The 18,115-nt window shown below is 40.9% G+C and overlaps 1 protein-coding gene across 1 annotated transcript; it reads left to right on the plus strand.

Annotated features, from left to right (window-relative positions):
* The first annotated feature begins 283 nt into the window (after positions 1–283).
* LOC118412832 (stanniocalcin-2-like) lies at positions 284–13,909 on the plus strand. Its single transcript, XM_035815873.1, has 4 exons — positions 284–793; positions 5,707–5,858; positions 12,077–12,288; positions 12,568–13,909. Exons 1-4 carry the CDS (start codon positions 679–681, stop codon positions 12,722–12,724), a joined length of 636 nt encoding a protein of 211 aa, XP_035671766.1. The 5' UTR covers positions 284–678; the 3' UTR covers positions 12,725–13,909.
* The last annotated feature ends 4,206 nt before the right edge of the window (positions 13,910–18,115 follow it).

The following is an 18,115-nucleotide window of genomic DNA, read 5'->3' on the forward strand; positions in this document are numbered from 1 at the left end:
GATTTGACACGGTGTTTGTTTTATCGCCAGGAGAAGGTATTGTCCTGCAACACGTGAAGCCCACGACTTCAGCATTACTGGCCTGAACCGGCCATGCGTGCGGCAGCTACCAGTATGAAACCTACCGGGGGTTGGCGGGAAAGGGGTTGTTCTAAGGCTGAGAAACGTTTCTACATTCAAGAGGGCATGCGTAATTATGATTCCGTCAAAGTCAAGTCTGCGGGGGCGGGTTGACATTGATAGTTGTAGTACACGAGGGGGAAAAGTTTTTTCCCTACTTCCGTTGACGTGGCCAGGCGCCCACCTGCGCATGTTCGCCCGCCCGTATAAATGTCGGCTGCGCCCCCGTGGAGCAGGGTAAAACCGGTCACACAGCGGGGCGCGCAGAGTACACGTGCGGGCGGTAACCCAACCCGAGCCGCCTCCAATCTCTGAGTCCTCCCACCTAGTTTAGTTCCTCAGTGTTACAGTAGTCGCGAAGCCATTCAATCACCGCAGCCGTAGACTGACAGAAGCGCGACCGTATATTCTCGTTTAATACACCTCTCTTGATCCCAGCACGCGGTCAGTGGGTCTATAACAAGGCCAAGGCAAACAGCTGTCTCAGCAACCATCTAGTCATAACCGTGCAGTAGAAAAAGGCAGGCTTAATATATATAGAGAGGGAGATAAAGAGATATGATGCAGTTTGTAAGCTGGATGCTCGTGGTGAGTCTTCTAATGTCGAGGGATGTCCGCGCCTACCTTGTAGACCGGGTCTCTCCAAGACTTCCCCATCGAAGAACGGAGATCAGTAAGTAAACGTTCATTTCATTCATGTTGGTCGTACGATTGTCGCACGATATAGAGGTACTTTTGGGATAAGGTTTTGCAGGTGTCGTGAGGCTGTCTTGGTACGGAAAAGGACTGTTTTAAACCCTAGGTTGGCGGTTGATTCTGTCACAGCCTGCTTGAAAATTTTACGACGATTCACCTTTGTCGTACGATTGTCGTACAATATAGAGGCATACTTGAGATATAGTTGTATATGTGTCGTGAGACTTTCTTGGTACAGGAAAAGGACTGTCTTAAACCCTAGCTTGGCGGTTGATTCTGTCACAGCCTGCTTGAAAATCATACGACGATTCATATTTGTCGTACGATTGTCCCACGATATAGAGGCATACTTGGGATATAGTTGTGCATGTGTCGTGAGACTGTCTTGCTATGGAAAAGGCTTGTCTTAAATGTTGGCGGTTGGTTCTGTCACGGACTGTTTGAAATTTATGCGGCATCAAAATCGTACTCATACGACGTTTTGTTAGGTGTCTACAAATGCTTATATATTTGTGTTACTCTTGTTACTGACGTAAACGCTTGGTTGTTGTTTATGGTTTGTTCAAACAAAGGATTTAAGAGCATTTGTTGCTTGATCGTGCCCTTTGTAACGGCATTAAGAAAGAAAATCTCTGTCACAAGTTAAAAGTGAGCCCACATCCCCCTTAAATACGATAGTTTCCCCTCCGCTTAGTATATACTGTACTTTGCGGTTCCACTTCGCTGACCAAGAAAACCTGGCGCTTAAGTCATTGACATATATGAAAGAATTATAAAAGTGCGACAGAAGCGAAAAGATACGTGTTTCAATAGGCGTGTTTTAAATGTGCATTCCACTCTAGAGGGGAGTGTTATTTTCCAATAGACAATGTGCCAATGAATACATTATCACCCGACCTTTTTGGATTCCGTTTAAAAGCTTGTGGTGAACTATATGTCGTGTATATGTTTTGTAAAATATATGTGTAGACACTTCCTTTATCATGCATATTATCGGAAGCGCTAAGCACACCAAGAAAGACAATTTTTCATGTGAAATCAAAGAACACATAGCAACACTTCTGAAATTAGTTTTGTAACCTAACTTAAGTCAGGTGTTGCCATGCACATTGTATTCAGCTATAGGCTGAGATTGAATGATCTAATTACAGAGTACTTGGGGAGTTTAGTACAAGGCTGGATCTTTTTGATGCGCGTGGGGTTAATAGGTACTTTATCGTATAATGTGAAGTAGAATGTCTTTATATAATATTGATTCCTGAATTTAATATCTATCGGGAAATGACACTCTCTTCTGGAGTGAAATGTCTATTTAAACAGATACAAGTCTGACGAAACTCCCGTATAGGCAAGGATGGAGTGTTGTAATCTCCAAGCAGGTCCTACAATGGCATAAGATGGTACTAAACTGGCCAAGGACTGTAGCCAGTCAAAAGGTGTCCATTTGCATGACATGTAGCTAAACACACTCCTAGGCCGGCTTCACTCCTGACAGATTTTGATACCTTCTTATGCTACCGTAGGATCTGCTTGGAGATAAGGGATATTATTCAATATAATGTATAAGTATCTTGCTTGAACCTAGAACCTAAGGGTACGTTTGACTTTTTTCAGAACAGTACCGGTAGACTCCTTTTTTCCTGATTGAATATTGGCTTTTAAGTGTCAAAAACTGGGCGTTGTAACCCCCAGGGACAAGGTCTTAACCTTAAGGGCAACGTTTTCTTGTCACACGTGGTCTCAGGTCAACGCTTAATCCAGTCTTCGTTCTGTGTCCTGTCAAACTTCATTATGACTCAAAATATCCAGATTTTAGATCAGTCCTTCATAGACTATTCAACAAGTGACTTGTATCCAACTATTAACTACCTCTGTAAGCTTCGCTCTGGAACTTTGAAAATGAAGAGAAAGGGTTTTGAACTTGTCCCCAAACACCAAAAAAATGTCCGTCGTTGGTTTTATTTTAGTCCGCACGGCCCGGTGACCATTTGGATTTTAGACTCCCTGTGGACTGGATCTAAGAAAGCCGCACGTGTTCTCGTTTGCTTGGGTCTATTCTTAGCATTTACAAATCTATTTCGCACATGTTTAGGGCATTGACCTTTTCCACACGTTAAAATCAAGCAGAAGGGAGAAGAAAATACGTTGCAACGTTCAAAGCCACAAACGCGTCCCCTTTCCAAAAAGATTTAATAAAGAGGACGTAGATTGTGCTGACTTGTCTAGAAAGAGCCGTAATTCGGTACGGATGCAGTCGTAAATGAGACATCTACGATGTCGTAAAGTGCTCCGTCCCGGCATGCTGGCGACTATAATAATGCAACTCAGGGCCTCGCAAAAAAACTACGGGCAAACGCCTGTATCCTCTCGTTCCCGGAGGACTTGGCACGCGCAACCCTGGGATCGAGAATTGAATTCGTGGCCGACTTCCGGTTGTCTACTTCGCGATAGTCCGGGCTCTGGTAATTCGTCAACGCTTAAGTTTTACCTATATCCGCAGGGTGACCTTTATCCGTTGTAGTCACAAATAGGGTATCTAGGGATCTGAAGGCTTATGAACGGTGCTTTCAAACCGGAATGTCACAATTGAAAATACTCCAATTTGAAACCACCGTCACCGTGAAACTAAGACTCGACCTGTATATATAAAACGAATATAGATTACCCCACGGATAAAAGTTAACTAGCGTTCCCTGTACAGGACAGTGAAGAAAGCATCTGTATATTTATAATTCATTAGTATCAAGTATATATATGTTCATTATTTCCTACGGTTCTAAATTAGACAAAATAGATGACAATAATCTGATCAAGTTGACATTCTCTGATGGTTTTATAATTTGTATCACTTATATAATTAGCGAGGTATTTTTGGCACGTCAGTCACATTCTAAGAAGGATAGAGTGAGCCGGTCGAAGCACATGTACCAAGTTAGGCTTAGGTCCCGGTGCCCGTCAGGGAGGTAGACCCGGCCGGGCTCCGAAGCCACAAATTTGTCCCGGTGGACTGCCGGGGGTTGGGGTGTACCGCTCGGTGTTTCCCAACGGGTAGGTCACGGCGTCTTTTTGTTACCGGGTCCGACTTAAATTAAACCCGGTGCCCGGCCGGGTCTAAAATACACATAGTGTCCCAGGGGGCCACTTAGAGAGCACGCCCGATATGAGGCCTTGTGCACCTAGCCTCCTTCGCAGACTTTCCGCGCGGCGGTGTTTATTTTCTGGGCAAGCGCTGATTCGGGATTTTCAACATGGACTAAGCCTCTCTGTGCAGGAGAAAGGGAGATAGTTAGGAGAAGGCATTTTACCGCCGAAATACATTTAACTGGTTGGTGTACCTTTTATTAGTGACAATGACAATGACAATGACAATGAAGTTTATTGCATATTCATGCCCTCCTAGGGCTAAATGCAGTAAGTCGCATACAAAGAGTATGATAAGTAAGCTATTCTATGTTCTACTTACGACTATATTTCTACATGCTTCCTCCCTCTTCTTAAAACATGTGAAGACGAACTTACAGAGTTCTTCTATCAAATCATAGTTAACTGATGTCATTATATATTTGAAAAAGTCTTCTTTTGTTAGTTGTGCATATTTCTGTTTTGCAAGCATAGTACTATTAACAAAGGTATTGCGTATATCTTTATACAGTGAGCATTCTAGAAGAAAGTGCGCTTCATCTTCTATATACCTATAGTTCTTATCACAAAACATACATAATCTATCATTTGGAGGAGTTCGGGTGTATCTACCGGCTTCAATTTGTCACTTTCACGACATTCGGAAGATAGGTCAAGTCAGGTCACCTCAGCACCACGTGCGCGCCATCACGACGGTTCCCTGGGCTATTATTTGTTGACTTAGATTCGGGTGTGATAGACGTTGCAACAAGATGACAGACAGACAGATTGAACTTGTGGTTGGATCGGTATAGTGTCTCCTCCCTAGTGCATTACACTACGCAGGGTATAGGGATCAATCAGTTAACTTTTTATTTAACACATGGTCAAACTCTGTAAAGCAGTTCAGACAAGAACAAGAAATAGTCATGCCTTCAATTACCAAAGTTTTCAATCTATGAATGATGTGTTCAAATATTCATTCTACCCAAGCTAGAACTAAAGTCAAACCTGCCCAAGCGACAACCTGGTCATTACGACCGCTTTCTCTCAGTCCCGAAAACTTCCCCCATTGACGTAAACATTAAGCGACCTCTTCACAACGACCACATGGCCAACGCGACCGCGACCTCCAAAAATTGGAACCAAATCCCTGTCCATAACGACCGCGTTATTTTCAAATGTTGAGGTGTTATCGATTTTCAATGATAACTAGGACGATTTTGTGCCGACTTCGGCCAGTTTGCGTCGGATTTTGACTACCATTACGATGTTATGTTCAAAATAAAGATGGCGGCGGATACGCATGCGTGTGCTTGCTATTTGTCATTTACACAGCGGAAACCATGTAAACTACGCATCGGTAAATTTGTGAGTCGATACTCTTCTAACCGACCACCTGACCAAATCGACCACTTTTGCCCGGTCCCCCGGGCGGTCGTCTTGGGCAGGTTTGACTGTAAGTGGAATTCTTTGCCATGAACATTTTAAGTCAGATATGTACAAGTTGGGTGTGACTTGTAACAGTGTAACTTAACCAGCTGCTACCATGCCGCGTGCCTGCAAAGATGTTGTGTTATACCGGCTATATAGATACAGATACAGACACTTTCAGGAGACGTAGTGCCTCCAGGTGCATGCCCAACTGAGATGCCCTACCCAGGTTTGAACTGGGTTACTTACTAACTGGATCCAGGAGATGCTACCAGTTGAGCTACAGGGACATCCCAAAGGCTTGTAATCATCACACGTTTATGTCATTTACTGTAGGTCCGATCCAGCAGTGTCTACAGTCGGAAGCCGAGGCAGAAAACGTGTGTGAGGTGTTCCTGTGTCTGGAACTGGACGACACCTGTCTGATCAAGGGCCTGTACGACCTGTGTGTCAGCTTCTTCCGAAACACCAACAACTTCAGTGAATCGGTAAGAACCCCCCCCCCCCCCCCCCCCTAGCACAAAACAAAATCGCTGGGTTGTACTAGGGTCAAATTTTCAACTACCACTGTCGCCTGCTCCAGGATCAATACAGATGAACAGTCACTTCAGAACGTAAACTCGCGAGAGTTATTAAACACGTGATCTTGCGGATACGTGACGTCAGCAATTAGTCAAACATTCTGTGATTGGTCATCATTATTGATCCTGAAGAAGGCGACAGTGGTCTTTGCAAATTTGATCCGTGCATACCTTTGTATTGGAAGAACTTTTAGCATTGTACTATGAATACTCACTGAGCTACACGTGGAATTGACGTGGAAAAAACAGCCAAAACTTGATGCGCGAGTGTGTGTCATCATATAATCAAATTAACATGGCCTTATTCTTCAAATAACAAATGCATCAATAACTGTGTGCACGAAGCCCTAAACGATAGACCCTAGGTTTCACAAATCAATTGCTTTAACGTACTGGTACATGCAATGATTGAATCATCTATAATTGCTCTGTTCCATCTTACCTACATCAATGTTCAAATCATAACGGTTTAACGGATAATAGCACACACGAGACCTAATATACATCATGTATCAAGATGATAACATTTGGCTTCAATACAAATGATTTTGCTCTGTGTACATTTCTAATTGAGGGAGCATTTTGCATATTTACCTATGCTTGACCCACATCACTCACTCACTCATGGTTGGGAAGGGAAACAAAAGACTGTACATGTTAAGAACACTGTCTAAGTATGGCTTAACTACTGGTGACTTTGTACTTGTCTATATTGGTTTTGTGCGCCCGGTATTGGAATACGCATGCCGAGTGTGGCATCCAGGATTGACTGTTGCTGAGTGTAAGTCAATTGAAAGAGTACAGAAGAGAGCGTGTAGGATAATTCTCGGACAGAACTACACTTGCTACAGCTCGGCACTTACTGAACTCTCCCTCACATCACTGACTCAGAGACGTAACGACCTATGTAGTTCGTATGCTCGTTCACTGTATAGATCCGCGGCCTACAGGGCCTGGTTCCCTCCCTGTCGTAAGGAGATTTCTGGTAGAAATACACGGTCAGGCAACAAACTTCAGATCCCCAGAGCCAACACCTCTCGTTTAAGGAAAAGCCCTATATACTATATGGTCTCACTGCTCAATGATGACATCATATAAACGATTTGTTCCTACTTTCTCAGTTTGTAAATAAGTCTGCGTTATTATGAGATCATATAGTTTGAACAGTTTTTAATCCATTTGTAACTGTTGACAAGCCGACCAATTCAGCCCTTGGACTGCCATCAGAAGCTTGTGTTTTTATTGTTTTGAACGAATAAACCTGTCATCATCATCATCTCACGGCCCGTAACCTCAGTGGTCGTAGGGGCTCCACCACATCCATTAGCAGTGATCTTAAGTGCCCATCTCGCTCTGTCCTCTGATCAGTTGTTCAGTGCTTAGGCCAGTCCAGACCTTTATGTTGTCTAGCCACGTCTTCCTTGGCCTACCTCGTTTCCTCCCTCCTGCTACTGTGCCTTGTAGTATGGTTTTAGCGAGGAAGTTGTGTCGGCATATGTGTCCGAACCAGTTCACCTTCCTGCGCTTGACCGTCGACAGAAGTGGTTCTTGCTTGCCACATGCTGCCTCTGCTTGATGACCACATGACCCACATCGGCAGAACAAAACATCGTAAAATCGCAACATCAACAGAACTGCGACTTTGTAAGAAAGTTGTAAGTTGTAAGAAAGTGAAATTCTCTCTACATTAGATGTACACGTAACGTACCTGTTACAATTAACGTCGACGTCGCCGGAAAAAAAAACGATATATGAACTAGAGAGGCAAAATCTTCGAGAAAAATGTTTTCAATCATGTACTTTAATTTCCCCAATATAAGAGCAGAACTTTGCTTAAACTGCAAACTGTACACCCCCTGTTGCCGAGTTTGTAAATGTGATCTTAACTGAATGGTGCCAAAATCTATCAGTTATACTTCATTTGTTAAAATTAGGAACAGTTTTGCAAATTAGAGAATAACAGTAAAATAACAGTAGGGGTCTTTAACCAATCATAATTTGGGTGTATATTTCCCCCTGCTGCCCCATTGGTTGGAATTATTCCCACTATTTGAGCGTGCAAAATGTCTACCTATGGTCCTAGAGCCAAGCAGGTGACTCGTGTATGCCCTGGAAACAGTCTGACATACAGGCTATCATCTAGGCGAAGGTAATTGCCATTCATGGACGTCACCCAGATACTTTGATCGATATTAGGAAAAGAAGATTATAGGCGTGGGTGGTGCAGGACTGTCAAATCACCCTCCTGGGAACTCTGCACGGTTTCTGTCACAAAATGGATTGAGCACATCAGACGTGCAACAAGTAGCTCCTGTTGCTAAGGGACTTCCGCCCATATTCGATTGAGAAAGGATGTAAAGATGCAAGGTGCCATATGATTATCTTAAACACCTGGGATACAAAGGGTGTTTTTATACCCCATGTGTGTGGCTGCATCTTTTGAAGATGAAGTATATATGACGGCCCGCCTCAGTGACCAGAACTGACATGCGGTGAAGATGATGATGATGATGATATATATGCTAACAATAAATGGTAGCGAGACGATGTGTTGAGCTGTATAACTCCACTGCATTCCGTGATATCACACTCAAACTTGTCTCATATGTAACTCAGAAAGGGAGGATGGCGATAGCATTCAATTTGTCAGTGGAAGCCAAAAATATTACAACGATAACAACATTATTGAGTGGAGGGAATAATACCAAAATTGTAGATCTCTCTTTGATTGTAACGTTACTTCATTCTTCCGAATTGTACAGAATTACCATTACAAGTATGTATTTTTATTGATGACAACTGTCTAGTTATGCCTCTATTGCAACACATCAGAAGGTCTCTGACTTTCATAAGAATCAAATGAAAGACACATGCGTCTGTTACGACGGACCGTATTTTGTCTGAGACGATTCTGCCAACGTTGACTTTGCGAAGGTGATAAACTTTGCCAGATGTTTGGAAAGTGCCGAGATTGTCACCTACTAATTATAGCTTAGCCTCTCTGCTAGCTATTGGACCACAGTGCTCGCTTTAGTACCTTCGCCAAGAAAACTGCTGCGTTTTATACGCTGCAGGGTGTGTGTTTGTGGCTTTTGTAATGTTTGTGGTCAAATTTAGGCCACGTTGATTTGATTATAAAGATGACATCCGCGCGCGTATCAATTTTCGGAAGTTTGAAAAAAAAGAAAAAATTGTTTTCCACCATACTGTTTTACACCACACTTCTTAATTAAGCAGCTGTAAAATAAACAAATATATACCGTAGATTGCAAAACATATCGGAAAACGAATTCTATTTCATGATAAGCCAACGCGAATTCTAATGTCACAGAAGAATATGTGAAAGAGGAAAAATGAAGGATCTATTTTTTGACATACCAAAAAATTATTTAACCTTCATGATCACTTAGATTTCCTAATGAAGGTAATTTTTGGCCAAACGTTTTTATTCGCACGCTTGCATCAGTTTTCGGGTTCCCAGTGGATGTCATCCATATAATCAAATCAACATGGCCTAAATACGGACATACACTACCACAAAAAACCAAGACGCAAAGCAAAACCTCGGTTTACGGAGGCAATGGGAATAAAGAATTGTGCCAACGAACTCTCCACAAAAGTGGTTGCCAACACCAACACAAGCGTATGTTCATAGAGCAAAAATAGAGACACTCAATGTGGTCTGCATCAAGGATAGACATGGGAAGTACTTGTTCGAGGTATAGGTCATACGTACGAAGTAGGGGTATCTTGGGTTCACTTTGGTTGGGGAGGTAAAAGGCGGTGGAAGAAGAGGGTTATACAGTTACGGACACACTTGTTCCAGATTTTCTTCCAAATCTACAATTTGGAAAAAAAATGAACATCTCAGTATAAGACCTTATATATACGTCGATGAAGTTACGAAGTAACATCTTTGTTACAATGTTGGCCAATCCAAACGCATAATATGTATTTTTTGCCAAAGGAATTTCATCAGCCTCATCAAACACGTGATACATCTCTTTTTACCAAATGACAATCATCATCAGTCATTATCAGCCAATCCAAACACATGTAACATATTTGTTGCTAAATGACCGTTGTTAGCCAATCCAAACACGCGACATATTTTTTTTTGCTAAATGACATCTATCAACCAATCCAAACACTCGACACATATTTTTTTGGCCAAATGACCGTTATCAGCCAATCCAAACACCTAATACATATTTCTTGGCGAATGACTTTTCTGGATTCAGACCTTATATATATCAAATCCAGTTCCAGGCAAAGAATTTACGTTTGAGCAAATTGAAGGTCAAAGACGACAGTTAAGCAAACATAGGGGGTGTGGCACGTGAAAACCGTGTCACAGAGGGTAACCACGCTTGGTTTCAAATCCTAAGTAGTAGCAGACCGCAGGAGATTTGTCACGGTGGTCCTTGTGTGTTCCGTAGAGTGAAGTTTACCTCCAAGAACAACCTTGACTTTCTCGCTGAACGACAAGGGATGTGGTTATATGTGACACAGCTTGGTCGGTGACGTTTAACCTATGAAAACTAAGCCCTATTTAAGATATAACGTTAGTACAAGAGCCAGGTTTAAAATGTGTTTCGTTGCACCCATTTTGCGGAACCGTTTACAAATTCAAGTAATTATTTGTGATACCTATGGGCCCTTGTCTGAGTTAAACCTATCGTCAATAATAACAGTTTGTGTAAAAAAAATCAAACTTTTAAGACCCAAAAACGTTTATGAAAAGATTGATTTCGGGAGAAATTGAGCATTTTAGTAATTCCCATGAAAAATGTGAAATAATGTTGTTGTTTTTTACCCCTCCACCGTGGAAAACTAAATTTTGCAACTGAATAAGTTTAAAGGTAGAATAAGCTTTGCTAGCAAAAGGTGATGCCACAATTTGAGCAGAAAAATCATGCTGGGTGAAAGAGCAAATATCACTCTACCACAAAACCTTTTGTGTTACATGGTTGCAACGAAATTACATTTCTAAGCCTCTTTCAGGACGTGGCCCCGAACAGCCATCAATTCGTCCTTCGATCATTTTTTTACCAAATATGACAGGGATTTTAGCAAGATAAGTCAGGAAGACAAAGGACTTCAGAATGACTAAATCTGCTCTGTCATGCTTGTTAAAAATTTTAAGCGTTACTTCACCGAGGATGAACTGTACTGAACTGAAACTTTGATTGATGATCACACAAGTCAATCATACCATTATGGGTAATGGTTCATGTCGCTTCTTGCCATCTATCGCTACATGAAGTGTCCATTAGACATTAGTGAAGTCTCTGGATATGATTCCTGACGCCAGAGAACCCGACATGGCGACATAAAACCATTCGACTCGTACCATTTCCTCTCATTATAGACGTTTTAAGCCAGTTACTGTATGTTTGATTGTCGGAAGATATCTTTTACGAGTGTCATGCACGAAAAGAAAGTGACTTTGTAGTGACTTTGTAAGCTTGTATACTGACCCTTAGTGTTTTACACCAGTTAAAGTACATTGTTATCATCGCATAATATTGAAAATGAAATAGGTAGTCTACCTGTGTTGCTTCTTACAAGTGTGTGGCTATAACGATAGGTGTTCAAGCAGAGGTTCTGGGGGGGGGGGGTAGTTTGTATAGCTGTCGAATACGAAATAAGCAAACGACCTATCCCACTTCATATTTTCCTGACGTCGAATCTTTCTTTTCTATCTTTACTATCAATGGTGAATCGAGGTTTGGAATTCTTATCAAGAAGCAAGAAGCAAGTATAGGCGATAGACTCACAATTTTTTAATAATAGATCGTGATGTGAGTACATGTTCGCGACCGCATGGCATTAAACAGGCAGAGAAAAAGCTATAGGCCTGTATTTTTTTGAAGAGGTAAAAAATATTTCTTCCCTTGATTTACACATTTAGCTCTGTCAATATGTTTTGAAATAGTAAGGTAACATTTTCGAGAAAATGCAACATGTTTTTCCTGGTAATTTGGCTTTCTACGAAACCAATACACTAACTCAGACACACGCACACATACATGTACAAACGCACACATCTAAAAGAAAACTTGAATTCTCCATGAGAACAAGAATTTTATAATAAGACATTTATATTTCGATATTTCCTCTAGGGCCAGGAATGGATCGAGGGTTCCTTCAGCTGCATTGCCGCGACGCTCCAGCAGATCGTTGGGCCGGACCTGGAGGACTGTGACCGCCTGGGGAGCCTGGTACTGACGATAGAGGAGGAGTGTTTCTCCAACTACGGCATCTGTCAGATGGTGCGGTACAACGCCGGTCCGCTAGAGGCGTCACTGGCATCTGCTGACATTATGACTCAGAAGTATGTAATAGATTATCCATGATGTATTAAATAGGAGTAGTGTTTTATTTCATTGCTGTGTTTTGGTTACAAACACAATTAAAAAATTACAATCAAGTAATTTTTCGGGGGCCGATACCGACTTCCACGCACCTTTGATCCTTGATGTGGATCAGAGGACAGATAACTGTTCATTTCATCATTGTATGCTATTATTGTATTTTCATGTATACCTGCAATTAGCCTTCGGGTATGAATTTGCAATAAAGATTATCATTATTATTATTATTATTATTGTAGGACCGGTCAGCAGCTTGTCCAGACCGCCATGCAGTGCGGCCGCACGGTGCGGTTCATCGTCCACCGGATCCTGAGAGACATCCTTGGCGGGAACCCCACCCTCTTCTCCTCCCACGACTTACGGTTACTCAGCCTCATGAGGGGCCTCGGCAAGTGAACATCATCATCACCACAAAACCGAACAAAAATTGGAATATTTTGCGCTGTGTAGATGCGAGGGACAGACAGATATATATGGCAAATTGTGAGAGCTAAAATATGAGAGATATAGTTGCAGACTTAACATTTGAATTGCATTATTTTACAACTATCATTATCTTTATTATCAGACGGAAGAAAAGGTTAATGGAACTTGTGACGTCAGCACTGAGGGCGGTACCGACTTCAGATGAACTATGACCCAGTCCTGACGTCACACGTCGGACAAAAAAACCACGTGACTTGGGTTAGATAGTTAAAGAGAGATTCGGTCGAAAAATCCAGTGAAAATTATTTTGAGCTGGAAAGCATTTTTTTGTTCTCATTATATTTATACAGATTATAATAATATGCGGAATATGAAAATAAAAATGTTTGTTTTCATGAGTATTTATTGATTAATAAGGAGTGGTAAAGTAGACTATAGTTAAGTGCTTTTTACAATCAAGAATACAAAAACGCCGCATTATATTGTTATCCTGGAAATACATCAATTCAAGTCAACTAATGCATCAATGATAACTAAGCAAAAACAAGTGTCATAATGCCTAGCTTCTTTCTCTAGCATAAGACGCACCAAATTTTTTTTGTTCAAAAAGATCAATTTAGAACTGAGTGTGTCCGAGTCATCGCTAGAACATTCAGACGAAGTATTCATAGATATACTACCCGTACAAAATGAACAGATACTTGTGTTGTGTATATGGCACTGTTTGTCCAACAAAAACAACAGAGTGACAATGTTACAAAGACACTAGTTAACGAAATGCCTCTGATTCCAACTGCATTGAATCTAGAAATCACTGTGTTCGCGGTAAGTGATAACAGTGTTGATCACATCGTGTATTCTTATACATAGCTTAAAAAGATCTAATATAATGTGTACGTAAGATGTAAAGTTACGGGCGTATTTTGGATAAAATTGCGTAGCAAACTGCATATTGTACTCAGCTAAAGAAAAACTAAGTGTCAGTCTATCTACAGTATTTACAAAGGACCCAGGCCTAGCCGTGAGGTATCCATAACAACCATATTGTAAACAGAAGAAACCAATTGGACACAGGAAATGGGCAATGTCCCTTCGTAATTTCAGGATGGCATCACCAATGTACCAAAGGACCCGCTGTTGGGAAAAATAAAGGAGATGCTTGGGTATTGAATTTCTGATGGTACTTTCTTTGTTTTGTTACGTGTTGTTGGATACAGACAGGTGCTCTTCAGGATTTTGCTTTAGCGTATAGATGGTAGTGAAGCGTCTAGTTGGGAGAAGGAAAGGGGTTCTTGGCTACGAGTCGATACCGATACAAAAAAGTGTCACTTCTAGTGTCGTGTTACTTCTACAAGTACAATCATTTAGCTACAACACAACATATCGTCATGCTGACAGTCTCCAAAGAAGAAAAAAAGTATCTTCGTTTTTTTCTGAAATCAGACAAAAATTAGTGACCACGCTGATGTCGTCCGTAAAATCTATTTGCTGTGGCCTTATTAGATACAACCACGCTGGTTGAAAGTTACCACGAAGCGTGGTGGGCGCATTTTATAGTGTGGCGGCCCTTAACGGTTAAATGCACTAGCCATACCCCGTTAACAGTGAGTGGCTTGTGGTGTCAGTGATGCTTTAATACTATCGGGGATTAAGAAATACGAGACGCCTCTTAATGGTAAAACTACATGTATATAGTGAACTAAAAAGAGCCACTAGCGGACAAATAATGAGGGTGGGAGACACTGATAGTAAATTTCTAATGGTACACTCATTGTTTTATACCATATTCTTGGAAACAGCGAGGGCTTACGTTGCATAGATATCTAAATACCACCGAGGATCAATTCTTGCCATGTAAGCTCTTCCTGTCAGTAACTTCCTTTTCCTTCATCTCAAAATCTTCCCTGTTTCCTTGTGACTAGCCTGATTAAATCTTGCTTATAGCAGCCCGCCCAACATCCGCCGGCCTCCGCCGGGGAGGGGCCAGTTACAGCCCCGGACAGCAGAGTTTGTGTTACACAGACTACCTTGTGAATAGTCTGAATTTGTTGTATCGTTGACGGCAAATGCCTTAGAAGACAAGAAAAATACAGAATGTTTCCCGGCCCTACAGGATTTTGTCAAGCTACAAAACTATACCATTAGGCTTCCTTACATTGTTGTGTGCAAGGTAAAAAAGAGCTACATTTACTTTTTTGGTCCAGGTCATAATTATGCAATACCATCAGGCTCGACCTAGTGTTGTGTGCCAGTAAGAAAAAAAACAACAAAAAGGTTTGCTGTAGGTAAATACTGTTTATATTTATCATACAGCTAATATGCAAACGCAGTTCTAAGCTCTGATTGGTTAGCGTCAGTGCTAACCTGTGATTGGGTCCTGACAGAAAAGGAATAAAAAGAACCAATATTTTCTTACCTGTATGTTTTCGTTTAAACATCAGACTCATTTTTTTTTTCAGATTAGACACCTCAATAGTGACTCATTTCAAGCATATACATGAAAGTTTGCTCCACAATTCATATTTTAAACAAAATCATGTTAAACCATAACGCTATAAACAGGACATTTAATCTACGTAGGTTAGAGCAGTGAGAAAGAAAACGTCCTTATTACATATCAGGAACGGCCGAAAACTGCTCTTTTTAAACTTTAACCACCTCTAAAACTCCTCTAGTCAATCGATTATAACCCTCGTGTACTTTTTATGGAAACTTCTCTTCGCATACGCGAAAGACAAGTCCTTGTCGGAAGCGATGAAATGATTCATCCGATGGCTTTCAAGTGCCGCCTTGCGGTTCGTTTGTGTACTGCAGGTAAGGTTTGTGCTACACCAGCTCATTGCTTACAATGTAAATAATGAACATTTAGCATTAAGAATACAGCCAGGAATAAGGATTGCACTGCGTCATCTGATCAGTATCAAGTAAGGGGTAGCCAATCAGTACCATGTAAGGAATAGCCAATTAGCACCAAGTAAGGGGTAGCTAATCAGTACCAAGTAAGGGGTAGCTAATCAGTACCAAGTAAGGAATAGCCAATTAGCACCAAGTAAGGGGTAGCTAATCAGTACCAAGTAAGGGGTAGCTAATCAGTACCAAGTAAGGAATAGCTAATCAGTACCAAGTAAGGGATAGCTAATCAGTACCAAGTAAGGGATAGCTGATCAGTACCAAGTAAGGGATAGCTAATCAGTACCAAGTAAGGGATAGCTAATCAGTACCAAGTAAGGGATAGCTAATCAGTACCAAGTAAGGGATAGCTGATCAGTACCAAGTAAGGGATAGCTAATCAGTACCAAGTAAGGGATAGCTAATCAGTACCAAGTAAGGGATAGCTAATCAGTACCAAGTAAGGGATAGCTGATCAGTACCAAGTAAGGGATAGCTGATCAGTACCAAGTAAGGGATAGCTGATCAGTACCAAGTAAGGGATAGCTGATCAGTACCAAGTAAGGGATAGCTAATCAGTACCAAGTAAGGGATAGCTAATCAGTACCAAGTAAGGGATAGCTTATCAGCACTAAGTAAAGGGATATCCACCCAACCCAATGTAAGGGATAGCCAATCAGCACTAAGTACAGGATAGCCAATCAGCACCATGTAAGGGAAAACCAATCAGCACCAAAGACAGAAAACAAATCACCAAATTGAATGAGAAAATCTACCTTCAATATACATTTCCAACTTACCACAGCTACTATTGAAGAAATATTCTAAATCCTTCATTTGCGTAACAGACTGATTTCAAATACTAGTTGTGAATTTCAGTTTATTTTAATACTTGTTACTCCCTTCATCCCATAGCTATACATTTAACATGTACATCACAACGTCAGTTATCAATAGCATAAAAACAGATATAATTATTACAATCTGCACTTTCAACATTTTTGTATTCTTGCAGAGATTATATGCAAACATGGCAATGATTATAAAAAAAAAAATGTTCCAGCGATGCAAAAACCTACATTTCCTCCCACTAGTTAAGTCATGGAGCTACTTGCAACATTATGTAGTATTTACATACACACACCCTTACAGGTATGAATACATTTTCCCTCTACCAGTATGAAAACTACTAAAGGTGGTATCTCACTGCACTTGGGGCACCAGTGTGGGGTTTGAAAGATTATTCAACAAATTTCAGAGATGAAGAAGGAATTTTCTTACATGTTGTGTATTTTGGTTTCTTCTAAGTAATACTTTTACGTATTACGTAATATCTTTATCATAAAAAGTTGACGAAAATAACACAACAGTGCACACAGTGAACAAACCCTGCAGTGCCGCGCCGGTGCCCCAAGTGCAGTGAGATACCACCTTTGGTAAACCATTTTTCAACCTTTCTTGTCATTGTTTTGTTCTGAAATTTTTCCATACTATTGTGCATTGTCAACAATCATCACCATCTATTGCAATCTTTCAAATAACCCAATACTATCTGCAGTCCCAAATACAAGGTATCTATGCTCCAAAGCATTTCCACATACCCATATCATAATTGTATATCCATAATAATATACTTTCAACATATTCAATTCATAAGGTTTTTTGTTTGCTCCTATTCATACAACGCTATGTGCACACACCCAAATAAAAAGCCTGAGTCGATACTAACAGTATCATCTAGATACACACAATGAAAAGAAAGCCTCCACCAAAGTTTATGGCGAATACAGTGGAATAGTTAGCTAAAAAAGCAGCAATTGCCAAAAAACAGGAACTGTAATGGAAATGTCAGGTAGATATTACTACCACAAAGATCAAAATTCAGCACTGAAAACATTTGTATTGGCATTGAAATAAGCCCCATGTTTGTCTTGAGACTCTTTTCTCAAGAGCACAGTTTCTCAGCATAAGATACAATACAAGTAGAAATCATACATTCCCTTCATTCTTTGTCCATACCTCTCTGTCCTCATTGAAAACCGCAGTTAACTTGATGCCAAGTTGTTCTGCTAACGGCCAAACCTGTACCTAACCTCTGTTACCTATACCTGTATGTGATATCATGTTTAGGTACGCATTACTAAGCAGTTCTGTTCCCATTACACTCAAGGACTGAAAATGCATTTAGGTTTGCGGGGATTTAATTCAACGGTAGCGGGAAAAAAGGACTATTCGCAGTGGTTTTAAGTTCACGGTATAGCACCATGCACTGTAGTGTCTTACTGCCATGGAAAAATGTTCGCGGCAGTTCTAAGTTCGTGGTAAATTTGCAACACGACGACCGAGAACATAAAGCCACTGCAAAAATTTCTGCATGTACAGTACATGTACTACTTACTTGTACCATGTGCCTAAAAATGCATGCAGAGAAGAAAATCTTTCACTGGATGCAGAGAACAACATTGTATACAT

Source organism: Branchiostoma floridae, chromosome 4 (genome assembly GCF_000003815.2).
Source record: "Branchiostoma floridae strain S238N-H82 chromosome 4, Bfl_VNyyK, whole genome shotgun sequence".
NCBI lineage: Eukaryota > Metazoa > Chordata > Leptocardii > Amphioxiformes > Branchiostomatidae > Branchiostoma > Branchiostoma floridae.

Coding starts and splice junctions, on each gene's coding strand:
- LOC118412832 (XM_035815873.1), top strand. CDS start 679: ATGATGCAGTTTGTAAGCTGGATGCTCGTGGTGAGTCTTCTAATGTCG. Junction 794..5,706: donor CCATCGAAGAACGGAGATCA/GTAAGTAAACGT, acceptor CATTTACTGTAG/GTCCGATCCAGCAGTGTCTA. Junction 12,289..12,567: donor GCTGACATTATGACTCAGAA/GTATGTAATAGA, acceptor TTATTATTGTAG/GACCGGTCAGCAGCTTGTCC.